The sequence below is a fragment of the Centruroides sculpturatus genome, unplaced genomic scaffold (assembly GCF_000671375.1).
Source record: "Centruroides sculpturatus isolate CEXI.00-Female unplaced genomic scaffold, Cexi_2.0 scaffold573, whole genome shotgun sequence".
Classification (NCBI taxonomy): Eukaryota; Metazoa; Arthropoda; class Arachnida; order Scorpiones; family Buthidae; genus Centruroides; species Centruroides sculpturatus.
In genome coordinates, this window is record NW_019384767.1 from 419,719 (window position 1) to 432,649 (window position 12,931).

Consider the following 12,931-nt stretch of genomic DNA (forward strand, 5'->3'; position numbering starts at 1 on the left):
ATCGAATAAATTACATTAAAATTTCTCCACTCCTTACAAAAAACTAATACGCGAATAAATTAATTAAATTAAATTAATACGAATGTAATTTGTATTTTTTTTTTAATTATCGAGATGTTTATTCGTAAACAATTTGTATGTAGAAATATATTTTTAAATAATTATTATCTACTTTTCTACTAGGAAAAAATTTCTCAATAAAGAGTAATTTTCCTTGTTACTAAGTTGTACTTTTATTTTTAGTTTATCGTTATCATGTGGCATTTATGAGCATATTTTTATTATTAATAGCTTCGGGCCCCTCGTAGAAGAGAAAAGTCAGCTTCCCTTCTCTCACCTTTGAGAGGCCCTAGGAGACCCGAGTTTCGGAGGCCCCGAAATTGGAAAAAATAAAGCAATTTTACCGTTGCAATTATATACCGTAATTTATAAATAACGATATATATTCTATTGCTACAATTAGACGTTATTAGTTTCTGATTAAAATTATGTAGAGGATCTTCAACATTCTGTGCCTAGGGCCCCGAAATCTCTTAATCCATCACTGGTCAGGGCAACTTACGTTTTTTGACACCCCGGTATATTAATAAGTGTATTATATTGTTTAAAATAATAAAATTTGATTAAAATATTAAACTAATTCAGATATAAACAAGTAATTATTTTTTAGCAAATGTTTCTGAGGCCTTCGTAAATGCGAGGCTTCATTAAATGATGCTGCTGGCCTTAGGGCCTGGAAGAGTTTATAATATTTATTATATAATTAAATATAAACAGTGTATAAAGGTTGTACGGTAGGCTTACAGATTATTTCGTTTCCATCCTGAAAGGTCAATGAACTTGTAAAAGCAATTCTTTTGTAGTTATCTACGAGGAAAAAATTTTTATTAAATTTTTAATAAAAAATATAGTTTTTATAACGAAAATAATTTATATTTTTGATTTTTTTTTTATTAAATTAACAAATTTAATCTGTAAGTATCAAAATAAAGATTTAAAAACATAATTATATTGTAATGAAGCTATTGTAATGTCTTACATTTCATTAATAATAGTTCAAAAATTATATTTTCTAATGAAAAATTTGAGTTTTTTAAAATATAATTTCAAAAAATTAATTAATGTTTTCGGGCTGAAATGATAAAGTGTCTGTTTATCTGTTCTTTTATCAAACAATGGATAGCAGTGGCTTACCATTAATTACAAAGTTTAATTTTTTTTTAAATTGTGCTTTTTAAAACGTTAAATAACTTTATTCAATAGAATAATAATTTGTTGGAGTTTTTATTATATATTTTTTTTAATTTTATAAACTCATTTCGTGTTGTCGCTAGTTGCGTGTGTAACAGGATCGCGTTACACTTTGCATGCTATCAATTGGCTAACAAATTTGATTATACGTACAGATAATATCAATTTATAGAAGAGGAAACTAAGTCGGATGTTAGCCAGACATCTTGACCTCAAAAGCTATTGTTTTCGTGCAAGAAACAGACTTAAAAAAACAAAAAAAGGGGGGAACGATAACACGAACGGAAAACAAGGAGAAGAAAAATAAAATAAAATAATCGCTTAAAAGCAAATTCAAAGTTATAAATTTTTATTTTAAATTCTTTAATTATATATGTATTATTATATATATATATATTGTTCCTACTGTATCCATCCTGGTGTAGTGTGCATCCACCGAAGCCGGAATGGATAACCCATTGAAAGTCGTGGGTTCGTGCCTCATCTACAGCTATCCACCTGAAGTTTCCTGGGTTTATTTACCTGTCTAACACCCAAATAGGAGCCAGTTTTCTGTAGAAAGACCTCCTAGAAAGTATTCCTCCTTGGCATCCCATCAAGTCTATGAGCATTAAGAGGGCCTTTTTGCTTCCATACTTATCGTAGATTTGGCTAGGCCCATTCAGAATGGGAATGGCCGGTTGGGAAAGATAAGGACAAGCTGGGGGGTGTTCTTAAATTCGATTTCGAGTCCCCCAAAGTAGTAAACTGCCTCGTCTATTCCGCCGTCATTATTACGATTTACATAAAATATTATACAGTATTTCTAATAAAATTACAAATCGTTAATTAAGTACTGTAATTTTACATTTTGTAAAATTTTATTTAATTAAATGCTCGTTTATATTCTTAAAGGAGGATAAATGAATTACGAAATGAAATAATTGAATATTTTAAATTAAATAACAATAAACTTTCTGAAGATTATTTCAATTTTAACTCGTTTGAATGTAAGTGTAAGTGTATTAACAGTAGTATCACGTGATTTACACGTCCTTGATTGCGTTATGCTGTACACGTTTATCAACTCACTTATCAGAAATTTCATACTTGGTCTGGACTGTTTCTATTTTGTAATAAGCTCAAAGAACGATGAACTACAAAATTAAATTCGTTTGTAATTATTGTCGATGTTTAAAACTATATAAATTACGTCTACATGGATTATATTTATGGATTTCGTAAAATGTAAGTAATTTTACAGCCTGATTAAGTATAGAACAGTATCAGATATACTTGTAATTTACAGCTGTTTCGTGGATATAATTACTTCTATTATCTAGAGTTGTACTGTTATAAACACGTATACATGATTAAATAAATAATTCATTTGTTTCTAGGCTCTACTTTTTCTGATATCATAGTAGTATAAATATTGTATTATTTCGAATTTATACGTACCCAACTTTTAGGAAATTTTAGGAAAATATTCGATGATAATTAAGAGTTTAAAATAAGTTTTTTTAAAAGTAAAAGTCTTAATGTTATATATAAATTAGAATGTAATTAACAGACCTTTAAAGTATGACGAAGAATACCTCGAATTATAAGACTCATCCTTGCTTATATACATGGATTTTAATAGACTAAATGTAGTTTTAGCGTTTATTAAAGAATAAAAAACGTTAATAATGTATTTGAAATATGTATAAAATGCAATAAACATTTTTATTATATTTAGATTTCCTATAGGTGACAAAGAATACTTAGAATTTAAGTAGCACTTCCATTTTTAAAAAGGAATTTTATGGGACGTAGAATTTAAAAGAGTTATAAACTATAGATACAGTTTAAATGAATATATTAAAGATTTACAACGCTAACAATGCATTTAAAATAAAATATAATTAACAGAAAATATAAAATAAAGACGTAATCTCAAATTTTCATTGTATAAACTTTTGACAAGTTTAAGACATACCCCAACTTTAAATCAAGAAACATGTGAGAAAGATCACATGGTTCTTACTCGAAAGGGGAAAAATAAATCTTAAATTTGAAGTAATACGTTATTATAATTTTTAAGCACATACAGTACAAGGTACACAGTTCTATGTAGTGCTTATGCAAGTACAGTGCAAAGTATAGAATCCTTATTAAGTAAATTAGGCCTATAAGGTATACACTTCATAACTGTAATTAGTCTATAATAAGAAATAACATTTAAATAAAGGTTTGAATTATTTTACAATTGCAAAGTATTTTAGATATTTAAGTTTTAACTTAAAAAATCATGATTAAATAGTTGAATAATTTCTTGTTTTAGTAAGTTTACTAATCGGTTTAATCAGTTTAACTTAATTATTGTAAACTACAATGTTAATAATTAATTATAAGTTTTTAAATATATGCATACCTATAAAATGTTAAGACAACAGAACATTAATTAATCTTATTAATATAGGTGAAAGGTCTGAGATTAACGCGACGCAATGGCGCGATTCGCGTCGTGTCGAATGAGACTAGTCTAACCTCTGAACAACGGCCACTAATAGAGACATTAAAAAATGACTTTATTTGGAGGTTATTTTGCACGCATTTCCGAAAAATGGTCGTCATTTACAGGTGGCCGTTGTTGGAGGTTCGATTGTACAGTACATAGATGATAACTTTATAAAAATGTAATTTTTTAATAGGATATTACTGAATATTATAGAAAAGGATGCGAAGGAATACAATAAACCTGTAAAATAGGTACACTAATGAAGACTAAATAAATAAATAATAATAATAATAATAAAGTCTCCTAGAAAGTTTGTTTATAATTTAATTAAAGAAAATATAATTATTTTATATTTAATTATTATGTTTTATACATTTTGTTTTAAATATTTTAATATAGAATACTTTTTAAAGTGGTATTCTTTTACTTTTTTTACAGATTTTATAATTATTTTTATTTATATTCGAACTTCGAACGCGGAAATGATGGGATTTTGTGAATATAAAAGCGATTCATTACTGGCATGTACAAGAGTAAGCATCGACTATGCAGTAAAAACAGCAACTAGTAACATAACATACATCCAGATACAATCAACTCCTCAAAAAGTATTATCTATACCATTTAAAGAATATATACCTGCTATAGAGACAGTGGACATATCAGGAGAATTAGAAATAATAAGAAACAATACCTTTTCCGGTTTATCAAGTTTAAGGGTAGTGTTATTGGTAAAGAATCGATTATCTCATCTAGAAGAAGGTACATTCTGTAACTTGGATAATTTAAAAATAATAAGATTAGTTAATAACAAGTTTACTACTTTATCCGATTTAATACCAGCTATTAAATGCCTAGATTTGAATAAGTTGCATTTATCTGAAAATGCTTTGTTGCAAAGTATTACTTCTAATGAAGTTGAGCAAATACAGGATATTCGGGTCAATGAACTTGATCTTACAAACTGTGCCATACGACGAATCGATGATAACGCTCTGACTGGTTTAAACAATGTGAGGAAATTGCTTCTTACTGGTAACCCATTAGATTATGAGGGATTAAGAAACGTATCTTATGGACTATCTAAGACGTCAGTACGTTCACTAATTGCACGTAGATTAAGTAATAATACTTTCATAAAGTCTGATGTACTAATGCCACTTTCTAATGGTGCTCTAGAAGTTTTGGATATTGGTGAGAACCGTCTGGTTGTCTTTCCGTATTTGTTAGATTTTAAAACGCTTCGAGAGCTTGTCCTTTTTCGTTGCGAGTTAATTGAACTAAATGGCTACGAAATATTTGGCATATCAAATTTACAAACACTAGACTTAAGCGATAATAAATTGAGACGGATTATTTTTAATGAATCTGATTATGGGTACAGGATACATAATCTAGATTTAAGTTATAATGGTCTTAAATTTAAATGGGATTTTACATTACCTAACGCAATTTTTACAATCTTGCCAGATTTAGAAAGGTTAGACTTAACTAATACTCTATTACCACCTACATTAACTGATCTCATTTTTACAGGCAACAATAGTCTTAAAATAGCCAAGTTAGCAGGCTGCTCAATAAAAAATATACAGAATTATGCATTCAAGGATTTAAATTACCTTACTGATTTAACTCTAAATTATAATAAAATAAACAATTTAAGATCTGAGATGTTTTATGGATTATCGAATTTAGTTGTTTTATATTTGGGGTATAATTTAATTGATAATTTTAACTCTTCTGACATATTCATTCATCTTGTCAGTTTGGAGATTTTAGACCTCTCATGGAATAATATTGTTCAATTAGAACCTGTATTTAAACCTCTAAAATCTCTAGAAGTTCTTATCTTGGATAACAATAGAATTATACATTGGAACGATAGCATTTTAACTAATAACACCAATATCACCTACTTTCGCGTAAGTGGAAATGATATCGTGTATATTACTCCTGCTATGCTGCAAGATTTTAGTACAGTAAAGAATCTGGACTTCTCTAAAAATAAGTTCGACTGTATGGATTGCAACATTACCATTCTACAAAATTGGCAAAGGAGCACAAGTGTCATTCTCGAAAGTAAGTTAGAAGATTACACGTGCATCACCCCATCAGGACAGAAGGAAAGAATATTCGAATTCGAAAATAGCCATTGTTATCCTAAAGAAAAAGGAATAAATATATTATTGATATCCGGAATGAGTAGTTGCGTGCTTTTAATTATCTTCGTAATTTTAATCTCAGTAAAATTTAAGTGGCACATACGTTATTACAGATGTATCTTGATGTCTAGAGTAAAGAGGTATCGTGAATCCAATGATAGTAACTCATATATGTACGATGCGTTTGTTTCTTACGATTCATTAAATAGTGAATGGATAATTAATCAGTTATTACCGACTTTGGAAACGGAGAAAACACAAATAAAATTTTGTTTGCACGATCGAGATTGCTTGGCTGGTAACGATGTTACGGAAGAAGTGTTCGAGTACGTGCAGAAGTGTAGAAAAATTATATTAATAATTTCCGATTCTTATATCAAAAATCGTTGGTGCATGTTTGAATTACAAATGGCCCAACACAGATTATTTGAAGAGAGGAGAGATTCTCTGATATTGATCTTTCTAGGATCAATACAGGAATTACAACTTCCTAGCAATCTTAAGTACTTAATGAGTACTAGAACTTATATCCCGTGGACAGACCACCCAATGGGGCAAAAGTTATTTTGGAAAAGACTTATAAAAGCATTGAATAAACCAGACACGTTAAAGCTCAATCGGATTGTATAGGAGTTAGTAATGATGTAACGAGACTAAACAAATGTTAGTATTGTAATTAATTTGTAAATAAATTTATACATTGTCTTTTTATTTAAAAAAGTGTGCAATTTATGTTTAAACCGTAGCGCATTAAGTAAAGAATCGATACGTCTGTCTGTAGTGCTGAGTTCGAGACCCGATGGCCTTGACATTGATGCATTAATGCAACATTTTCTCTCTTAGCATCTCTTAAAGCGCATCCTCGTTGACTTTTGTACAGTCAGTGAAAAAGTTACCGAAGGGAATACAGTATTAAAAATAGTTGCTGTTTACGGGTTGCCATTGTTGAGAGGTTGCTGTTAATGGACGTTCGATTGTATATGATTTTAATTGACTATTGAGATAGAGAGCAGACGTGCTTCATTAATAATATAATTTACGTTATTATATGTAAACAGTTTTTATACGGACGATGTATAGAATTGTGTATGCTTAAGTTACGTGTCTAATTTGTATTATAGTTTATAACATATAAACTATATAGAAAATATATAACAGTTCCGAAATCATTCGTAATTTATATTAAAATAACTCGCGACTTTTAAAAATAATTTAACATTTAGAAATTCACGTAGTATTAAAGGATATGTGCTTATTTTTAGGGGAAATCAGTTTAGTGTATTTATTGGCGCTTTACTAGGGTAACGCTATTTAGAACGGCGCTATATCAACAATAAATTTGGTGTTGGCGTTATTTTAATACAAAATTCTTTTATACTATAGCTTTATTCAGAATAAAGTGTATTGTTTGTTCTATTTGATGATGATTTAATATCGTACGTGACGTAGATATAACAACAATGATTATGTGTCGCAATTTACGAATAAACTGATTAATTCTGTAAGATGCGATCAAAAACTATGACAAGCATTCTTTAACGTTTATTATTCATGTAACGTTATACAAAATTTACACCTAACATACATAAATGATCTTCGGTACAAGGATCAATGTCGTACATTATTATGGAGAATAAACATTAAAATTAACGTAACCCAGTGACACATTCACTAAGGAGCCTTAGTAAGCCAAGGAGCCTTAGCACCCTCCAAAGTAAGAGAAAAGAAACCACTAATAAATTTTCAAAAAATCTTTACATAATTAAAATTCAGTTTTATTTATATTATGCCGTGTCTTCTATTTTTATTTTATTTATTTATTCTATTTATATATTACTAATTACTAATGAATTAGCGGTTACATAAGGTGGAAATTTTATTCCATTTGCTCATTTTTTTATTCGTTTAACTCGGCTTCCCCAAAATTAAATCTTGAGTGAGTCACTGGCGTAAACAGGTAGGGGTCTGGAGAACCCTGGAGAACTCTTTAACTCTGTAAATAAATAAAATAAGAAAAAAGTCAAATAAGTACAGGGAGAAGAGTTGAATGTGACAAATGCACTTATCTTAAAGTACAGTACATACAATATCTAAGAGTTTACTGTTCATCTATAGCGCTACTACCTACATTCACAATGATATAGGGATGAATGCAGTGTTGTTTATTTAAACTTGTTGTGGCCCTAAGCCATAACATTAGTTGTAATAGGTCCTTTCTCTACACCAAATACTGATAGATTTAAAAATGCGAGGCCCTAAATATAGACTTTGAGGCAATAGACTCATAAAGTGAGACACGTAGCTTATTTTGCTTTTTTGCAAATCTGGTCCTGGGTGGATATAGCTTCTCACGTTCTAATTCTGGTCTCCCTATTATCGATTCTAGTTACGACTCTTCTAGAAAGAAAACATACACAATTGTAATTATACAGTATTTAACTCATAAAAGTAACGTTGGGTAAAGTCAAGATTAAAGTTAAAAACAAAATAAAATAATTACTTTTGTTGTATAATTGTAATAATAATTGTGATAGATTTAAAAATGTATCTTTTTACATAAATCTTTGAGAATGTCAATAAATTGATTTCCGTTTATGAATATCTCACTAGAAACATTTTGTATGTGTCAAGAAGCATTTCAAATATACACCAATCTAATTGAAATACATCACAGTAAAGTCCCGGTTATCCAGAATTCCGTGTTATCCGGGCGCAGGTACTTTTTTTTTTTTTTATCTTTTCCAAGCAGGGCATTTTGAAAAATACCTATGATTGATAGCCTGTTCAGTTAAGAACTGCGTGCAAGCATCCAGCATGTTCGTCTCTCTCTAAACATCTTATTTCATATATTTCTATGAAATACAAAACGAACTTATTCAAAATAGATAAATACAGACGTTCATGTGTTTTTATTTAATTATGGAGCTTATATGATAAAATAGAGTTCTATATTATCCGGAGTTTTGTAATTTTTTAGTTTAGGGTCACGTACACTGAAACAATTAGAGTAAGTGAGAATGAAATGAATCAAGGGGTGAAGTGGATCAGTCTAAGCTTTTAGAGTCATATTGTTAAGAGTCTTTATATTTGTTTTTTATTCCTACGTGCCACTGATCCGTTGAAGTTTCTAGAAGTTAAGAAAGAAAGTACTTGGTCGATACTCGCATCAGTTTCGTCGAAAAAAATTGTTTTGTGTCCGTGCATGAGCGATGACAACACGTGAATACTTTGTAAATTAGCGTCAGCACAAGCAATAAACTGGAATATTACGCTTGTGATCACAAGTAAAAATAGAGAAGAATTTTTGACGATATTATGCTGTGGTAGGCCTAATGTGGCAGTAGTCAACAACTATTGAATAAAAATATTTTTCTTTCATACTGCATTGGGTATAAGATGATTTGGACCACTTTAAATGGGAAGAAATGGATCATTATAATTTATTAAAATTTATCTACAGAAGCTGTATGAACACGATAATAGACCATCTGTTATCATGTTCTTTTCATATTAACTTTTCATTTTATTCTGTAAATGCATTAGAACAGTATTTACAAATAAAATTAATCTAATATTGTGGCTTTAGCACAGCTGGATTTTGTATGGCTGGTCTCAAATTATACCCATTACAGGAAAGGCCTAACAGATAATGGGAGCTGGCCAAGTAGTCAGTAGATATAACTAGACAGAAATGTGAGATCGTGGCTCCACTGAAGGCTAAATTGCTACAAGAAATTTCCAAATAATGAAACCATAATGAAATTCTTAGGAGACAATCCAGAAGAACCAGAGCCCTAGGACCACTTAGTTACCTAATGATAATAAAGAACAGTGTTCTTATTTTTAATTTTGTCTCTGTTTTGTGCACATTAAAAGAGTCTTTTCCATATCAATCGTATAAAACGTGTTCTTGAATTGTTATATTTTTAACTATTTTAATGAACTGAGATTGGTTTAGAGTGTTTGAGTTTAGTTTTATTATCGTAACTGAAAAGCATACGATCATGTCACCTCATGTGGAAATTAACTATGATGATAGGTTCATGATGATTAAGTATGATGACGATAGTTTGACAAAATATTCACTATAATTATTCTCAATAAACCTAGGTGTTCATAAGTTATGGTCTTTCAATCACTAGTTGTGATATTTTTTATAATTTTTAAAATTTTCTCTGTTATAAAATTTTTTACAATAAGTGATTTTGCTGAAACTGATCCATTTCATCCCCACTTAGTATATGTCACCGCATACTGGACTGTGCAAGAGGATCGTGCCATCTGACTAATCAGTGTTGCCAATTATAATGTCCTTAGGGATAAGTTATACGAGTATATAGTAGGACTATATAGACTTAAAAAAGTCCATTATAAGGACATTACTTAAAAAACATAGCAACATTGGCAGTGCTATCTTTAACGCATGGGCACGCTGGGCAGTTGCCCAAGAACTCCATGCTGATTTATGCGCAGACCAGAATTTAACACTAATTTTCCGATCACCTGTCGGTTGTGTTTTGCCCAGGGACCTGCAATGGTGTTAAGACAGCCCTGAACATTAATTATTCCCATACTGGATTGGACTGGATTGGTGGAATGAGACAACGCAACACTTGGACAATATCCCATTGAAAATGGTATTTCCTGGGAAGAAATTTCTACGGAAAACTGGTCTATTTAGGTGTTAGTTACGTGACGAAAAACCGAAAACTACTTGGCCAGCTTGTTAGTGAGAAGCAAATTTGCAACCAACTACCGATTTAGTACTTTTATCTGCTAGTGGGCCCCACACTGGAGATCATTTTGTGCAGTTGCAGACTTATAGCGTCCATGATGCAAAACTTCTTAAACACAAATTTCTTTTTTTTCTCTCTCTCTCTCTCTCTATATATATATATATACATACATTGGTTCCCGTATATACACACAAACATACCGACGACACAACTGTTGCTGTGCAGTTGCTAGCCGGAGAAGTAACGACGGAAAAGGTGTTTCAACAATTTGTCGACTGTATACACAACCTCACAACCTTTGAACGGATAATCGAAACTCTCTATTATATCACGATATTAATTTCAAGCTTGAGAGAGTGCTAAAAACATTTTAAAATTTAATTTTTAATATGAAAAAATATATAATAATAGCTATTTAATTAAAAAAGATTACTTCTTCAACTGATGTTAATGATGTTTCTTCTGTCGATTGGATCTTGTCATTAGTTATAATGCAGCAAGGAAACTTTGATGATCTTTGTTATAATTTTAGTGTAATAAAGACGGGCGTTGCAAATTGAGAAGAGAATGTGATGAAGTTTGCAAAATTTAATGAAGTCGTACATTTCGATTTTCAGCTTTTAACTATTGTTTATGTTCAGTGCCGAACGTTTCTGAGAATTACTGTCGAGTAAAATAATGATTACGTCATTTTACATGTAAAAATATTTCAAAATAATTATTTTTCATATAATTTGTGAAATATTTAGCGTGTTCGTTGGAATTGTTTACGAATTAATTAATCACTTTCCTCCAAAGTAAAAATAACAAAGAATTCATTATAATTCTGTATAAAACCAATTTCCAGCAAATTATAATTTGATTTGTTATTCGAAACAAATTATTCATAAATAATTTTCGGTTTTATAAATAAGCATATACTGTTAGTACGGCCGTATTTGCCGTATAAGTTAAACAAGTTACAGGTTAGGGCCTAAAATTTTTAAATATATCATTTGGGGAGATAAAGGGCCTATTAGGCCTATATATTATACATTAGAGCCATAACAAGTCTAAGTACAACCCTGTATCTAACTCACATTTAAAAGTTATACTGTATACTAAGGTCTATACGAATTTGTTATGCTGTGATCGAACAAAGAATCAATTTGTAATATATAGTTCGTTAACTTCTATATAAAATTAAATTTTTCGATGAATTTTAATGAATGTAAAGAATGGAGAAATCAGCATTTCGAAACAAAATAATATATAGAATTCTACAAAATAATGTTACCTTGATTAGAATTTTCCGGAAATTTGTAGTTTCTAGATATAACAGATAAAATTTGCATGTAAACAAACAAGCTTAAATCAGTAAAAGTATTAAGAAAATATGAAGAAATTTCTCAAAAATGACGGAAAAAATTGCTTCAAAGTTAAGTAAATAACCCACGTAACCTGTTAAATTCTAGACTTATTAACCTATTTGAACCTTAATTAACCCATGAGAAAATGTTTACGTAAGAAAAATATAACTTTAAATTAACTCTCAAATAATTTGTAATTTAATAATTTATATAAATTTAAAGAATTATTAATAAAATTTTTGCCTGTTTTTTAATGATTTCTACTTCTTACATTACAAAATTTGATAAACTGTCATAAGGTTATTAGATCATAAGGTTTAAAGATCATGATGATCTTATTGTCATTATATGTAAAAGATATTGTGTATATAAATAAGTAACATCTTGTATAAAATTAGGCAAGTTATTTTTTTTTGTAAAATGTATTCAAAGTTATCATAATCAAGTAATAAATTATGAACACATTAAAAATATATGGTAGATTTTAGTAGCATATCAGATAATACAAGTATAATGATAATATATGTTTCTTGGCAAGAAGACAAAATTAACTATGTTAAGAGAAGTCTTGTCTGCATCATGTCTTGTCAAAACCTTTATAGAAAAAAAGAAAGGAAGAAAGCCTACCTCTCTCTCTCTCTCTCTCTTTATATATATATTACAAGACACATTAGACTATATACAGTGCCGCATTTTGTAAATGGCACCTCACTCCTCAGCTCAGCTCTCGACAGCCCTGCCTAAGGCATAAAATTTTCTGAAATAAAATTTAGGAACTAATGCTTTACTTTTTTTTATGTTAGTACATTCATTTATAATAAATTATTAATTGAATAACTACACATTATCTCAAATACAATGAACGAGTAATATAAGCTATAATATTGTATAGCAATGTGAATATATTGTAAATTTCAACATATTGCCGAAGGGATTCCAAAGTCTAATCAG

At 29.6% G+C, this 12,931-nt stretch overlaps 1 protein-coding gene across 1 annotated transcript; it reads left to right on the forward strand.

Moving 5' to 3' along the window:
* Window positions 1-2,313: 2,313 nt before the first annotated feature.
* On the forward strand, window positions 2,314-6,873 carry LOC111628931 (toll-like receptor 13). Its single transcript, XM_023372790.1, has 2 exons — window positions 2,314-2,478; window positions 4,172-6,873. The coding sequence occupies exons 1-2, from the start codon at window positions 2,463-2,465 to the stop codon at window positions 6,523-6,525; spliced, it is 2,370 nt and encodes a 789-aa protein (XP_023228558.1). The 5' UTR covers window positions 2,314-2,462; the 3' UTR covers window positions 6,526-6,873.
* Window positions 6,874-12,931: the final 6,058 nt, after the last annotated feature.